This window comes from Echinops telfairi, unplaced genomic scaffold (assembly GCF_000313985.2).
Source record: "Echinops telfairi isolate 266 unplaced genomic scaffold, ASM31398v2 ScPeMD7_7458;HRSCAF=8496, whole genome shotgun sequence".
Lineage (NCBI taxonomy): Eukaryota > Metazoa > Chordata > Mammalia > Afrosoricida > Tenrecidae > Echinops > Echinops telfairi.
The window spans coordinates 1,082,431-1,099,213 of NW_022111358.1; the positions used below are offsets into that span (position 1 = coordinate 1,082,431).

Consider the following 16,783-nt stretch of genomic DNA (forward strand, 5'->3'; position numbering starts at 1 on the left):
TAAGAAGCCCAGGGGGTGCAATGGTTCAGTGCTTGGCTGCTAACCAAAAAGTACCAATGTCTCGACAGGAGAAAACAAACGGCAATCTGCTCTCCTGAAGATTACAGCCAAGAAAACCCTTTGGAAGAGTTCTCTGCACTAGAGGGTTGGTTGGGTAGCTGGTCACAGATCAGCAGGATGGCCCACAGCAGCAACAGCGTATAAGGAATGCTCATTTTCCTTCAGCCTGGCTCTATCATTTCTGTCAGTTTCATGAACGATGGGGGGGGGCCTTCAAAAAAGTTATTGGAAAAATTCCGTTATCTTTCCATTCCATTTTTCCATAAACTTCTGAAGTCTGTGTAGTACTTTTACTGGTGGTTGAACTTCTTTGACTGTATGTTTATTAGCCACTTGTTTCTTGTCAAGTTTTAACACCATTTTTCCCTATTACATGCCAAATTAATAAAAATAGTGAATTTCTGTTAACGCTGGCCTTTGTATTTTGTTTTGTTGATCAAATTGCTGATGCCCTTTCTAGTTATACATTGTATGAATAACTTCTCAGATTATTTTTCTAATTTGATTTTTTTTCATACATCAGTCATTCCAAATGAACTTTAGAATCCCTTCCAAAAGGTTGCTAAAAATTCCAGTGTAAAATATAGAAGTGAATTGGGGGCACAATTGATACTTAAAAATATTGAGTATTCCCATCTATGAACAAGGCTCTCTTTTAGTTTATTAAAGTCTTTTGGATTTGGTTTTTCAGTTATATTTTAAAGTTTGTCTTTTTTAATTTGTATTTGTACATATCTGATTAAATGCATACCTAAGTATAGTATACTTTTGTTACTATTTAAAAGACATATTTTACAAATGTATAGATTTTCTATTTACTGATGATGCATAATAAAGCTAATAATTTTTAATATTTATCATATTGTGGGCCACTCCTATCTTGTTAGTTCTAATTTATTAGTTGACTCTCCGCTTCTTATAAATAAAACAATCACACTATCTAAATAAAGAAACTTTTATCTTTATCTTATATACATCTGGTACCTTTTCCAGTGACTTCAAAGTTACTGGGTTCATGTGGGTTTGCCACTTGCTCTTTTTTTTTTTTTTTTGCCACTTGCTCTTGAATTAACTCCAGTAATTTATATATTTTTGGCAAAATCACCTAATTTAGAATGTCAAATTTATTAGTATAAAGTTTTACATATTAATAAAAATTTCTAAGTATCTTTTATGTCTGTGATTTATTTATTGATTCATTTCTTCAATCAAATACTGACCACCTTCTACACTGTTTGGTCTGGGGATATAGTGTTAGAAGAATAGGCTTATCCCTACCCTCATGAAGCTTACAATCTCAAAAAGAGTTGTGTAAGGAAATAAGGATTTAGCATGTATCCTTTCATAAGGGCTACTAGGAAAGAGTATTGAGGGTCTTACTGAGATCATAGAAGGGATTTGAGGATGGGCCTCTACACAGAGAACTGAAATTCACCCATGGGATGAAGGGAAAAGTGTTTCAGGTCTGAAGGTTTTAAGGGAAAAAAGAGCTTGGCATATTCTAAGAACTAACAGGAGGCCAATATGTCTGAACATGTGATCAAGGGGAAGTATAACAAGGAGGGTGAACTTGGCAAGATCCAGATCGTGCTGGACCAGGATCATGGAGACTGTTATAAGGATTTAGGACTATTTTTTTTGACTTTTTCTTAAGAGTATTACAATATCATTAAAAAAATTTTTGTAAGGCAGTGAGTGACATGTTAAAATTCACATATTCGGGAAATCACCCTGGCTACGTTGTGGTGAATAAAAAGACAGAGCAGGAGTGGATTCAGAATCCTGTAAAGAGGTATTGTGGTTGTACACAGAAAAGACACAGGGAGCATGGAAGGTAGAAATGGAGACAAAAGAGAATCATTCAGGATAACATTTTGGAGGTTGGGTTAGTTAGACCTCTTAGTTGTAAGTGATAGCACCTCAGTGTGAACTTGCTTAGGCACCAGATGGGATTGCCTCGTGGAACCCATGGGAGGGTTGGACAAACCATGGGAAGGTAGGAATATGGAGCTTCAGGAACGATCGAACCAGGGACTAGAAGGCCTCCTGATTCGCTCATGGAGTCTCACCTCAGCTTCTCTCTGTATGTCGGCGTCATTCTTTTTCACTGCAGGCCAGCTGGTTCCACATGGCAGGTTACATGGCTGCCGGCAGCTCCTATGCTTCACATTTTTTTGGCTTCCACACTGAAGACGGATTCTCTTTCTCAGTTTCAGTTCTAAAAATTCTGGGTAAGGACTCTGATTGGCTCATCTTGCCTCTGAACCAGTGGCCAAGTGAGTGAGGTCATTTAAGATAAATACTATGCAACAGTCAGAAATATTTACAGAAACATGAAAAAGAAACAGAATGATAACAATATCAATTATGTACACTAGAAACAGACACACATAAAACTATATTTTATTCAAGATACGTATATGTTCAAGAACACATATCAACACATTAAGAATGGCTACCTAAGGAGAGGAGGGTAGGGACCTGCATGGAAAAAAAATAACATGAGAAATGCCTCGGTGACAACACTGTGGACCAAACAGTATAACTAGTTAAATATGCATCTAAGGGAGAAAAAACGAGGAAGAAAAGAAATAGAAGAAAAAAAGGACATAATAGAGAGTATGAGAATGGGGGAAATTTTAAAAGGAAAAGATGTTGGAGAGAGGATGCTCATAAATTTCTACTACAGAGATAGAAGAGAGACACATCCTGATATCGGACTGAATGTTTTTTGGACTCCTGGTTTTTGGCTTAGATGGTGGTATAAGTTATGGAGATATAAGACTGGTGAACAAACAAAGCACTTTAGAGGAAAGCAGTCAAATGTGTTTTAATGGGCTCAGGAGCTATCGAAGAGGATGCCCGTGTTAACGGCTATTTCATCGCTGAAGCATGTGCACGTCAATTTACTACCAAGTGTTGTTCTTTTTTCCTTAGTAACTTTTGATTTGATCTTTCTTTCTTTCTGTTATTTTCTTTTATTTCCCTTTTTAGCATTGATGAATGCTTTATTAACTTTTTATTTAATAATAAACTCACTTAAAGCTACACGTTTTCCTGAGTAATGTTTTTATGATTTACCACAGAATCGATTATGTAATATTTTCATGGTTTTTAAAACTTTGACCCATGAGTTATTTAAAATAATTGTTTCAAAACAATTTTTAAGTGGTTACATTTTTCCTTAAATTTGTGGTTCTTCATTTTCAGTTTTCTTTTTTTTTTAACTTCAGCAATAGAATTCTTCCCTCTTCATTTAAATTTGTTTTATTGTTTCTGGGATTAGCCAATGTGACCAGATTCCTACTTTAAGAATTAAAACACTGTAGAATATTGACTTTTTACCATCAAATCTAATCTCCTTCACAAGTTCCAAAAGGTAAAAAATTTTAAACGTTTGATATGCATTATCCCATACCTTTTTTCTATGTATTTATATAGACGTTTACATATAACACAAATAGTTTTCTGCATACATGTAGAACAATACTGTACATTATGAAACTTGGGATTTTTGTTTATTAAGTTTATTTAACAAGCTTATCTTTTTTATTTAAACAATCTATCTTGTAGACTGCTTCATGTCAATACATAAAGATCATTTAAGTCTTTAAACTCAGAAGCTTTCTTTGTGAGACAGGTCTAAATACGGTTCTTTTTATTCTTACCTATGAGTCAGTATTGACTTGATGGCACGAGTTTGGTTTAGTATTAGTGCAAGAATCCTTTCAGAAATTCTCATTTTTCTATCAACTTAGTATTATTAATTTTTTGGATTCATTCTTCCTCCATGTCTCCTGTCCTGCTCTCTGAGTTTTTAACTATTTTCTTTTACCCCCTGTGGGCTGGTCAGTTCCCTTGAGTGCGGTTAGCTTTTGGCAGATCTGATCTGCAGAAGGCCTGGTAATGTCATGGTACATTGGGTTGGGTTGCTAACCACAGGTCAGCAGTTCAAAACCACCAGCCCCTTCTAAAGGAGAAAGACGAGGCTTTCTACTCTCCCTGGGGAAATTCTACCCTGCCCTATAGGGTGCAACTATGAGTTGGAATTGACTTGATGGCAGTGAGTTTTTTGAATCTGACACTCATAGATTTGGCAATCAAGATTTTTCCTAAGAGACTTTTGTATCTGATTCTTTTTCATCATTCCCATATTTTACAAAGATTGATGGGAAAATAAATTCGTTTTTTAAAACGTCTTCCCACTTCTTGCATGCATTTTAAAGGCTGCCATTTGCTCTGACTACTTAACATTAGTTTCCATTTTTTGAACCGTTCCATTTTGTCCCAGATCTATTGCCTTTGCTTAACATTCTGGCACTGTCTCACAAATAACAAAAATGCACTGCCACCGAGTGTCAATGCTGACTCATAATGACCCCTTGTGGGTTTCTGAGACTGTAACTCTTTGTGGAAGTAAAAAGCCCAGTCTTACCCCCACGGAGCTGCTGGTGGCATCGAACTGCTGACCATGGGGATCGCAGCTCAAGATCTAACCACTAGGCAACCAGGGCTCCCGTCTCATAAATAGGAACTGAGATATGCAAAGCTTTTGAACCCATACTATAGTATAACTGATAACTATTCTTTGGATCGGGGGCTTTCTACTCCAGTAATGAATTAGTTTCAGATACTCACGGGGGCTGTTCGACCCTATCATATAGGGTCAGCATCAACTCGATGGCAGGGAGTGTGTTTTTTCTGATGGTTTGGAGGTCCAAATAGCTGTGTGGGGCTGGGCAGAACAACAGGTGGAAGGAGGCAGCCTTTGGAGAGGAGTTTCACCACACTTCGGAACAGAGGTTCATGAACAAAAAGCATTAAGAGCCACTCTTCTGGCTCAGCTAAAAGGTAAAGATGGGAGGCATGGGGGTGGGGAGGGATGTAAAGGCCTGAGATGCAGAAAGGAATTTTTTCAAGGATCCACAGTAACACAGAAATTCCCAGGTAGGCTTGTAAGCTAGCTCTCCCCAAGATATCTTGGCACAAGCCCTCCCCTCCTCAAGACCCAACTGGCCTGTATTTTGAAGATCAGGTGGCTAGGCGCGGTCCTTTGCCCTAAAGGAAAAGATCTGGCTATTCCGTGGGCATTCTTCCAAAGGGGATATGATCTAACCTTTAAGATCTCCCAAGTCCTGGTCTGTGCCACGAGATCTTGGCCTCGAATGAAAGGCGGAGGGAGACCAGATTGTGGGTCGTCTTCGCCAGTCCGTACCCGGGACCAGCGTTCGTGCCCTCGATGGCCAGCCACCACCGCACCATCAGGCAACGGCAGCCACCAACGCGAAAGACCCGCCCCGTCCCGACCTCGCCCTGCCCGGCGGGACTCGGCCGGCCCTCGCCCAACCTCACCTGACCGGCGCCGCGCCTCGAACTCCAGCCTCAGCTCACCTTCCCCGGGCTACACCTCTGCGCACGCGCGGCGTCCGCTTCTCCCGCCCAGGCTCGCGCTCCAGCGCCACCCACTGGAGGGGCCGGTTGTGCGTTCAAAGTTTTTCCTCCCATCGCGGCCACCGTCGTTTGGGGCGGGAGGGGGCGGGGCGTAGGGTGGGCGGTGGGTGAGCGCGCGCGCCGCCCGTCCGTCGTGGTTTCCTGGCTGCGCGCGGCGGGGGCAGAAGTAGCTGCGGCTGGAGCAGCAGCCGCGAAGATGGCGGAGGGGTTGGAGCGCGTCCGGATCTCCGCGTCGGAGCTGCGGGGGATCCTGGCCACTCTGGCTCCGCAGGCCGGGAGCAGAGGTGAGTCGCGCCGCCCAGCTCCTGGGCCGGGCCTGCCCGCCCCGCCTCCCTCTCCTCCTCTGCCTCCTCCCCGCTCCGTCCGCGGCGCGCCGGAGCCCCCGCCCCTGGTCCCAGCAGTGGGGGCGGGGGCCGCGGGAGTGAGTGCCCCGAGCCGCCCCACCTGCCGGAGGGCTAGGGTGTGGGGTCGGATTCCGCCAATGCCGGCCCCCGTGGAGGGGAGAGCCCAGTCCCAAGTCCTGTCATCACCCTTTTCTCCGGCGAAGCCGACTGTCCCCCCCTTGTCCCCGCCCTCTCGGACCCGCCTGTCAACTCCCCGCGGGCGAGGGATGCGACCCGGAGTGGGTGCTGGGGTTTGAGGGGAGACCTCGGGGGGTACCGCTCTTAGAGGAGTCCTCCCCGGGCCGGCAGCCCCGTCGTCACGGCCTCCTTAGCTTCGAAGAGAAGAAATTGGGGGATGTTGGGGACAGAGGCTTAACAGCCCGAAACTTGCCTGCTGAACTTTCCCCTCCCAGGCTGGCCTCTGTGGTTGCGCCTCCGGAGGGCCCGGGACCTCTGGGAGCGCCGCCTCTGCTCTTGGAGCAGTTTTGTCCGAGAGCGTTCAAGTCGCAAGTTAACTTAAGAGTTTCCAGCCCCACCAGGAAAGCTCGCAGGAAGATCCTAGTGCCTTACCTGCTCTCTGTTAGGCAGTAGAATGGGAGCTGTGATAGGTGCCCTCTCCAGGCTTGGGGCCCAAGCCTGTGAAATTGGTTTTGCTGGCCAGCTGAATGGGTTATTCAGGTGTCCCGTCTCCCTGCTTACCTAAGTTACAAAGGCTGCTGAGAATGTGGTGGTCTGGGGTTTTAACTAATGGGTTCAGTTGGATCACCTTTGTGCTTACATATCTGAAGCAGTCTTATACATTCCTAAAGATGCAAAAATACTGACCCAGTGTTTCAAACTTGAGGATTTGGTTTGTTTTCTGTTACGCGGTTATAGACACATTTCTAGAACCATATTAGGATTTTATATAGCAATACATTTTCTAAAAATAGCCTTACTGATTCTTTTCACTTTCCCACTGAAATGTTGAGTGACTCTTTGTAGTAGCCTTCCTTCGTAATAGAGAAAGGTAACAGATACTTGGCACACACAAAAAGTATTTGTTCATTGGTTAGTCAGCGTGTCTGTTGGAACCAAGAGAGTGGCCTCTAAAGCCTTGTACTCTTACTCTGGACTGTCCCAGACTTTGTTGATTTGAAAGCGTCACAACCCAACCATCTGCTTCTAGGGAAAGCTCCCTTATGGAACCTTTTCTTTTTCATATTCCATCATAGTAGCAGTTAGTCTCAGTATTCTAATGATGAGTAGTATTTCTTGGGAATGACTCTGCTGGCTGCTGTTAGAGAGTTGGTGAGCATGAGTGAAGTTGAAGAAAGTGAAGGGAACTGCTTCCTGTTTGCTTCAACAAGAGGTATGTGATTGAGTAATTGGGATTCTAAAGACAAGAATTATTCAGACTAAGTTCAGAGACTGGAAGTTAGACATTTTATTTTTCTACAGGTTCCCGGGACCATAGGTTGTCTTGCGTACCCCTCGTTTTCACTTTGTTTATACTACTATGCGAAGTGGACTTAACCTCCTCTGGGAAAATGTTAAGAGGCAGAAAAGGGATGTGTTGACCCTAGGCCTCTATAGATGAGAAAGCAGTCTAATGCTGAAGCTGTTGGAGGTCTTTATTTTGACAATAATGGGGTAGTTTGGGGTAATGTTCTGTCCAAACATGCCCTAGATAACTCAAGAGAATATGATATGTTGCTTGTTGCTTTTCATTTTCCCTAGCCCAAGTGTGTAATCCAACACAGATCAAGTTCGTAGTCTTGTCTATTGTTGAATAAATAGTGTAAACCCAGAATTTTTGCCTCTGAAGACATTTCCCCTTTTTGCCCACCAATATAAGCATTTGGATATGTAATTCTAGCTTGACTTTTCTGTTACATAACCACAGTGATGATTTTTTTTGTCCCCTTCCTCTTCCTTTATTATTTTCCTTTATTTCCCCCCCCCACCCTCCCCAATATCACAGAAAACATGAGGGAATTAAAAGAACCCAGGCAGCGTAAAGATAACAGGCGCCCAGATCTGGAAATCTATAAGCCTGGTCTTTCTCGACTAAGGAACAAAGTTAAAGTCAAGGAACCCTCAATGCTTGAGGAATTTAAGGATGAAATTATCAATGACAGAGATTCTTCTGTCAGGAATGGTACACAGCACCTTAAAGATGTCTGCAAGGAACAGGACAGCCAGCAGCAGAATGGCCCTGTAGACCCAGAAAATATTCAGGCACAGGAATCCTTCCCTAAAACTGCTGGACATGAGGAGCAAAGTCTACGAATTATCAAAAGAACAAAGAAACCTGACATGCAGATCTACCAGCCTGGACGGCGTTTGCAGACTGCTGCTAAAGAATCGGCTAGCCGGGTAGATGAGGAAGAAATCCTCAACCAGGTAGAAAAACTGCAAGTAGAGGAAGCTGAGTGTAGGAGAAATACTGAAAAAGAGGAGGTAATGAATAAACCCCGCAAAGATGAGACAGAAAAGAGCCCAAATAGTGACAGAATAAGGGTTTCAAAGGGAGAAAAAGGAAAACGAATTGAAAAGGGGGAGGGCCTGAAGAAAGTGAATGAAGAGCTGGCACAGGGGAAGCCAGGTTCTGCAAAGCGCTACTCCCGCTCAGACAAGCGAAGGAATCGCTGTCGCACTTGTAGCACCAGCTCAGCTGGTAGCAACAACAGTGCTGAGGGAGCTGGCCTAACTGACAATGGCTGTCGGCGGCGGCGACAGGATCGAACCAAAGAGAGGCCACGACTGAAGAAGCAGGTATCAATGTCCTCAACCGACTCCTTGGATGAGGACAAAATTGATGAGCCTGATGGATTAGGGCCCCCGAGGAGCTCAGAAAGGAGGAGACATGTAGAAAGAAGTTGGTCCGGCCGTGGGGAGGGTGAGCCGAAAAGCAATGGTAAAGAGAATCGCGGCACCCTGCGTGTCACCTTTGATGCAGAAACCATGACCAAAGAGTCCCCCCTGGGGAGGTCAGCCAGGGAGGACATGGACAGGCCAAAGCATGACAGGAGCTTGAGCAGCGGGGGCAAAACCTCTGAGAAGCAGGAGTCCAAAACCCTAAAACGAGAACTTCGGGGTCGTGGCCGTGGCATCCTGATCCTGCCAGCCCATACCACCCTGTCTGTCACTTCAGCAAGCTCTCCAGAGGCCACACCTCTGCAGCCTCGGCTTTTATTTGGGTCTGGTAGTAAGGGATCTCGGAGTTGGGGCCGAGGAGGCACCACCCGCCGATTGTGGGACCCGAATAATCCTGACCAGAAACCTGCTCTAAAGAGCCAGACGCCTCAGCTGCACTTCTTGGACACTGATGATGAAGTTAGCCCTACATCTTGGGGTGACTCTCGCCAGGCCCAAGCATCTTACTATAAGTTTCAGAACTCTGACAATCCCTATTATTATCCTCGGACACCTGGTCCAGCCTCCCAATACCCCTACACAGGCTATAGCCCTCTGCAGTACCCAGTGGGCCCAACGAATGGTGTTTATCCAGGACCTTACTACCCAGGCTACCCAACTCCATCAGGACAGTATGTTTGTAGCGCTCTCCCTGCGAGCACCTTAAGTCCCGAGGAGATGGAGCAGCACATGAGGAACATGCAGCAACAGGAGTTGCATAGGCTTCTCCGGGTGGCTGACAACCAGGAACTGCAGCTCAGCAACTTGCTCTCCAGGGACCGCATTAGTCCTGAGGGTCTGGAGAAGATGTCTCAGCTCAGGTATGGCGTGTTCCAGTGGGGGTTAAGGGTGGTGAGAATAAGGTGATGGATAAACCCTATGGCTGAAGAGGGTAGAAGTCTTTAAATGAGCTACTGGGTCTTTCTCCTTTTCAGAGTCATTTTCTTGAGGGAGGGCTGTTGGAAAAATAACAGAGCAGAGGTTTTGTTTTTAGTCTTGGAAATAACTGTGCTTCCTACTTTTGCTTTAAGGGAAAAAAAAAAGGTTTTTTTAAGGGAGCATGGATTCTGGAAATGGAAAAGGAAAAAGACCTTTAAGAATGCCAAGAAATGAACAAACTATAATGTGGTAAAAATCTTAACTTCAGCTGTGAGATTTACGTGGAGGTATAAGGGGGAAAACAACTTTTCCTGGACATAACTCACTTTAGAGTGATGTTTTACTGCTGCATAAAAACTAAAGTACTGTATCTCATGGCATTTTGAATTTCTTGCCAAGGGAGGTGGTTAATTTGCAGGAAGCCTGGATCGTTGGTCCAGCCTTCTCTGGTGTACTTGGAGCTAGATGTTGCTTGTATTTCATTTCAGAGCTGAACTGCTGCAGTTATATGAGCGTTGCATTCTGTTAGATATTGAGTTCTCTGATAATCAGAATGTGGATCAGATCCTGTGGAAGAATGCTTTCTATCAAGTGATTGAGAAGTTCAGGCAGCTTCTCAAGGATCCAAATGTGGACAACCCTGAACAGATTCGGAACAGACTTTTGGAGCTCTTGGATGAGGTAAGCCACTTTTTAAAAAAAATAATTTTATTGGCGGCTCTTACAGCTCATAACATCAATTGTATCAAGCATATTTGTACATATGTTGCCATTACCATTTCCAAAACATTTTCTACTTGAGCCCTTGGTATGAGCTCCTCTTTTTTCCCCTCCCACTCTCGGGAATCCTTGACCCATATAATTGATCGGTTATATATACACCATTTTTTTTTTTAGTCTTCAGGATAAAGGCTTCAACACCTTGTCGTTGTGGTAGGTTTTACCACGTGAAATACTGTATTACAAAATAAAAACTTTTTTTTCTCCTTGAGTTTAAGCCTCCCCCTCCCCATCCCTAGTCCTTAAGACTATGACAACAACAACAAAAAAGACTATAACTGACAATGGGAATTAGTTCTGAGCTTCAAAGATTTCTGAATGTTCTGGCCTAGGATATGTGTGTGTGTATGTACACATCTTTAAAACCATAGGAAAGTTATGTTACGAATTTGATTTGGGCTCAGTTGCGGCACTTAATATTGTATGTGCTTCCTTTTACTTAGGATGACTGAACATTAGTAAAAGTGTGAACAGTTTCTTTTTAAAAAAAATTCTTTTTAATTATTATTTTGAACATTTTATTTGCCTCGGTGTCTGGTGGGTAGATTGGGTCAGAACAGATTGATTCAACCATTTCATATTTTTTCTCTTTACATAGGGTACTGACTTTTTTGATGGTTTACTTCAGAAGCTGCAAGTTACTTACAAGTTCAAACTGGAGGACTACATGGATGGTCTTGCCATTCGCAGCAAGCCATTACACAAGACAGTAAGCCAGCACCTTTATTTGTCCTAAATTTACTTAGCTATTTAGTTAACATTTGTCTAGTGCAGTAATGTGTTTGTCATTATGCTGGATGTTATGGATGCAAGAATTAATGATAAAATTTAATTGGGGTAACAGATAGATTAAACCCAACAATTACATGTAATATCCTAAGTTATATGGGAATGGTATATACTACCATTATCATGAAGGAGCATAAAAGGAAAGTGGATCTGACTTAGCTTTATTGGGTCAGTGACTACTTCTGAAAGACCCACTGGCTGAGTCTTAAAAGATGAGTCAACGTTGGAAAGGTAGGAAGGAGTGCAGTATAGAAAAATGGCACATTGAGTGAGAACCACAGATTATTGAGAAAATGCAAGAATTTTAGTGTTCTGATGCATGTCATGTAGTGTGGGGCTGTGGTTGGAATTAAAGCTAGAGAAGTAGGCAGGGATTATTAGATCATAAACCTTAAAAAAACTTTGGTAAGAAAACTTTACATGTGACAAAACATTTACCAGTTCGGTAGCGTTTACATGTACAGTTCAGTGACATTGATGATCTTCAGCATGTAGTTCATCCAGCATCACACTCATTGTCCACTAACAATGACTCCTTTCCCTTCCCTACCACCCTTTCTAACTACTACTTTTGCCTGTTGTAGATAATGCATATCATACAAATTTGTCTTTTTGTGACTGACTTATTTCAGTCAGTGTAACATTTTCAAGATCCATATATGTAGTGTAGGTCACAAACTCTTGTATGCCATCCTGAAGAGTTTGGACTATTTTGAAAGCAATGGGGACCATTGATTGATTTTTAGAAAATGGCTAATTTATTTGCTCTCAGAACCAGTCACTTTGGCAAATTGGTGAGTTTGGATTGGATTAGGGCAAGGGTTAGGTGTAGGGGGAGTCAAGGTGTGTACCTGAATTAAAGTAGTGGAGGTAGAAAAAAGGACACAGTAGAATGGTAAAAAGGAAATACAATTCAGTTACTGGCTCATTTGATGTAATGAATGAGATTGGCAGCATGCGGTCTGTTGAAGGAAGAAAAGTGTTAATTATGCTTGGTATATTTACATCGGGTATATAGAGAAACTTGAAAATGAACACAAGGATTGTGGTTTGAGTATTCCGGAGCTGAGAAGATAGTGATGGGTTAGTGATCCAGATTCAGAAGCCGTCAGTGTGTAGCAGAAGATGGGACAGGGAGAGGACTGAGCAGAGAGGGCAAACAGGATTTCAAGATGGAGATGGAAGAGATTGGAATTGGCAAATACTAATAAGTTGTGAAATGTTAAGATGACTGAGAAGTATTCACTGGAATGGATGACTTTATCAAGAGTTACATGAATTGGAAAGGATGGAAGCCAGATTGTCATGAGTGAGAGGTGAGGCAGTAGAGATAATGAGAGAGTATTATAGATAGGGAAGATAATAGATAAAAGAGAACCAAATCAAGAGAGTTAATTTTTGTTTTGTTTTTACTACGTGAGCATATTTTATGTTGAGAGGAAAGAGTCAAGCAGAGGGAGAGGTTAAGCTTCACTGGAGAGAGGAATGTAATTTATGGGCAAAACCCTTCCTTGGCCTTTCTGCTCCTTTTGTTCACTTGTTACACACAAGTTCTGTTATTGATCAACACATACTTATTGCGCCCCCTCTTGCTTGCCAGGTGCCATTTTAGGCACAGGTAATTCTCTGAGGAACAAGAAGGCCATGAACCCAGCTCACTTAAAGAGTTTGAATGGGGTGAGTGCAGACGCTGGGTGAATCCTTGCAGATGCGTGCCTTCTGCAAAGACTGCGGTGTGGGCATATCACAAAGGGGTTAATCTGGCTCAGAAGGTGATAGAAAACTGAGGAAATCACAGTGAAGCTCAGGCCTGAAGACCGTAGGCATTAACCAGGTGTAAGGGTTTATGTGAAGGATTGAGAAGAGTAACATAGTAGGGGAGGGAGCAGTGTACATGAAGGCCCTGAAGTGGGGAAGCACATGGTGAGAAAGAGTGTAGAGGGACTGGGAAAGATGTAGTCTGGCAGAGTCACAGGGTAAGGGGGAAAGTGGTGTTGAGGTGAGCAGAGAGGTTGGAGGATGTAGGACTTTGTTCTGAGGTTAAAATAATTTGCTCTTTCTCTTCGTTGGATGACACAGGGACTGTAGTGTGGGGACAACCAGTGTTCTTGCGGGTTTATCAGTTTATCCACAGTTTATGGTATCATTCATGGGAAGAATATGTAGATTACTCAGGACCCTGAAGGGATTCTCTATGGTCTTATTATGTGTATGATAATATATGAGGGTAAGTAAAAAAGGATTGCTGCAGTGTCACCGAAATCTTTGTTAAGTGAAATTATTAAAATGGGAAGCTATGTTTCTTGATATAGCTTCCTTTTAGGTTAAATATTTCTGAAAGTGGTGTTTCCATCCATCCATCCATCAAGGATTCTGTGCTCTTGAATTTGCACTACATCAAAACAGCAGTTTTGGCATCCTTGAGGCTCTCAAAATCATATTCCTTTTCAATGTTCTTTTCAATGTTCAATGTGGGAACAGAAATTGTGTCTGAAGGGGCAAGATTAGACCGTCGGATGATGAGTAAGGGCGGACAGCCCTGGCTGCCCTCAAGAATGAGCAGATGCATTGTGTGATGGGAAATGCCTCGGTGCGACTTTCCTGGACTTTCATCCAGCACTTTTCAACTTTCTTATAACTTTCTAATAAACACCTGTAATTGTCTTCAGTCCTTGAAGAAAGCCTATGAAGATTACTCATTTGGGATCTCAGGAAAGAGCCACTGTGACCTTCAGAGCTAAGCTCTCTGCCTTGAATTTAACTGGTCTGGCAGATTGTCTTCGAAGCCACTGTTTTGATTGAATCAAGTATATTTTGAGACAAATGTATTTTGAGAGAACTTGTTGGCAGCCATCCACTGACTGCAGATACATGTTTAAACATGTTTTGTTAGGCATAAACCTGTGCACATATAAACTGGAATCCTAGTAGTAATACATTTTTGCTTACCATAGCATAACTTTGTCCTTGTAGGGCTGTCGGGTAGGTGGCAGACTGCTAACCTGCGAACCTTAGTGTCAGCAGTCCAAACCCACAAGCAGCTCTAAGGGAGAAAGATGAGGCTGGCTGCTCATAAAAATTACAAAGCCTCAGAAATCCTATATAGGTTGCTATGATTCTGAATGGTAGTGGGTTGTTTTTGTTTTTTTAACTTTGTTGAGGCACATACTTGAGTTATGTGCTAGGAAGGTGATGTGTAGTAGCCAGTCATTTAGCTAGTGAGTGAGCCTTCTTAAGGGGCCAGTATCTGTTCCATGAGCCTTGCTCTTTATTCTAGAAAGCATGAGGTGGAATTGCAGTAAACCTGTAATTACACAGGTTCCAAAGGCAGAACTTGTGTCTGACAGGAACCTGTCAGAGAAGGGAATCTGAAATACTTCCCTTGAAATATTTAAACTTATTTAAAAAATAAAATGATAGAAAAAATAAAACAGGCGATAGAAGACTGGTAAACAAAACAACAAAAACTGCACGTCATCAAAGGTAGAAAGACCTAGAGAAACAAGGTAGTGCTGTCAACTTGTTGCTCACTCAGGTTTTCACTCCTTAGGGAGTTTTTTTGGGGGGATTGTTAAAGGTCTGCTCTGTTATCTTCTGAGTAACTGTTTATAGTTTCTTGGATACTCTACTAACTGATTATTTTTCTTGAAGGTAAAATATGCCTTGATCAGTGCTCAGCGATGTATGATCTGTCAAGGAGATATTGCTAGGTATCGGGAGCAGGCCAACGACACCGCAAACTATGGAAAAGCTCGCAGGTACTTGTATCTCGTTTTTGCCTTCTCTTCAAGTGTGGTGTTAGTCGTACAATTCAGAGCAGTGGGTCAGCTGAGGTGCCTCCCTTCTGGGTGTCGCTCTGGGTCCCGGTACTCGTACTCCACCATTCCAGGGCTACATCTAACACTCTAGCATTTTCCTAGCTTAAGTAGTAAGGGACATTGGGATAAACTAGGAAAGGGATGATTACAGAGCTAGCATTTTCTTACTGTTTTTCTGTTTTAGTTGGTACCTGAAGGCCCAGCACATTGCTCCCAAAAATGGGCGCCCGTATAACCAGTTGGCTCTGCTGGCAGTATATACGGTAAGAAATTCTGTGGACAGGGAAAGCATTTTGCTGGCAATATCTTAAAAAAGGGATTTTAGTATCAATTTCTAGAACTTGACTTATCTGATCAGGGTAGCCCACAAAATGTTCCCTTCTTGTCTTCTTTTGTTTCTTGTACTTTCAGAGGTAACTTGTCAGGGAATCCTTTCTCGGTTCAGTTCATCTGTGCTCATTCAGCTGCATTCAGTTCCTAAGGGGTGTCCGTTCTCTGACCAAACACTATTCTTTGTTTATGATCCAGGATTCTGTCCTGAGTCTTTGTCTTCCATCTCTTCTCTATCCTATTGAACTAGGCTACTCAATCTGGGAGGGAAATAGGTTTCCTTTACTTCTTTTCCCTAAAGTCCTCAACTAGCCCCAGGTAGTCAGATCCTCACTTTATTCCTTTGAACTTTTCACTTCTTCAGCAAAAGCACAGTAAATGTCAAACTATCTCTTACCAACTTACCCTAAAAGTAGCTATAACACAGAGGAATGGGCCTTAGGAACTGCCAGGACCCACAGTAAGGAAGCTGAACTGAAAATTGAAGAATGGGACCAAAGGTTTAAGGATAGATGACACCAGTATGGAGGGGCTTCAAGAAACTGGAAAAGCAGAATTTTTTCACAGACCTTTTAAAATCTCCCTTGTATGCTCATAAGCAAGGAGGGACTTTTTTTTTTTTAATCATTTTATTGGGGGCTTGTACATCTCTTTTTAAGTCATTTTATTGGGGGCAAGTGCATCTTTCATCACAATCCATACATATATCCGTTGTGTCAAGCACATTTGTACATTTGTTGCTGTCATCATTCTCAAAACATTTTCCTTCTATTTGAGCCCTTGGTATCAGTTCCTCATTTTTCCCCTCCCCCCCATGAACCCTTGATACTTTATAAATTATTATTTTTTCATGTCTTAAACTGTCCAATGTCTCCCTTCACCCACTTTTCTGTGTCCGCCTCCCAGGGAGGGAGTTATATGTAGATCCTTGTCATCAGTTCCCCCTTTCTACCCCTCCTTCCCTCCATCTTCCCGGTATTGCTACTCTTTAACACTGGTCCTGAAGGGTTCATCTGTCCTGGATACCCTGTTTCCAGTTACTATCTGTACCAGTGTACATCCTCTGGTCTAGCCAGATTTGTAAGGTAGAATTGGGATCATGATAGTGGTGGTGGTGGGGGGGAAGAAGCATTAAAGAATTAGAGGAAAGTTGTATGTTTCATTGTTGCTACACTGCACCCTGACTGGATGGTCTCTTCCCCGAGACCTTTCTGTAAGAGGATGTCCAGTTTGCCTACAGATGGGCTTTGGATCCCTACTAGGAACTCCCCCTTATTCACAATGATAGGATTCTTTGTTCTTTGATGCTTGCTACCTGATCCCTTTGACACCTTGTGACCTCACAGGCTGGTGTGCTTCTTCCATGTGGGCTTTTTTGCTTCTGAGCTAGATGGC

General features: G+C 42.9%; 2 protein-coding genes across 6 annotated transcripts in view; one reads left to right on the forward strand and one right to left on the reverse strand.

The window, feature by feature from the left end:
- The window catches only part of SRR (serine racemase), a 13,951-nt gene extending 8,495 nt beyond the window's left edge, over positions 1–5,456 (reverse strand). Inside the window, exons 1-2 of one of the 4 annotated variants that reach the window (XM_045299367.1) lie at positions 5,413–5,456; positions 2,130–2,362 (exon numbers count right to left, since the gene is read on the reverse strand). In XM_045299367.1, the coding sequence (XP_045155302.1) occupies positions 2,130–2,158 (29 nt within the window). In that variant the 5' untranslated portion in view covers positions 2,159–2,362; positions 5,413–5,456. Of the gene's footprint in view, positions 1–2,129; positions 2,363–4,698; positions 4,916–5,412 lie in introns of those variants that run through there. The other 3 variants (XM_045299365.1, XM_045299366.1, XM_045299364.1) reach the window with 3 other exon arrangements.
- Positions 5,457–5,680: 224 nt separating this feature from the next.
- Positions 5,681–16,783, forward strand: part of SMG6 (SMG6 nonsense mediated mRNA decay factor) — a 268,155-nt gene continuing 257,052 nt past the window's right edge. The window contains exons 1-6 of one of the 2 annotated variants that reach the window (XM_004706874.3): positions 5,681–5,795; positions 7,858–9,613; positions 10,160–10,352; positions 11,050–11,160; positions 14,892–14,998; positions 15,243–15,321. In XM_004706874.3, coding sequence (XP_004706931.1) covers positions 5,708–5,795; positions 7,858–9,613; positions 10,160–10,352; positions 11,050–11,160; positions 14,892–14,998; positions 15,243–15,321 — 2,334 coding nt within the window. In that variant the 5' untranslated portion in view covers positions 5,681–5,707. Of the gene's footprint in view, positions 5,796–6,967; positions 7,246–7,857; positions 9,614–10,159; positions 10,353–11,049; positions 11,161–14,891; positions 14,999–15,242; positions 15,322–16,783 lie in introns of those variants that run through there. The other variant, XM_045299570.1, reaches the window with a different exon arrangement.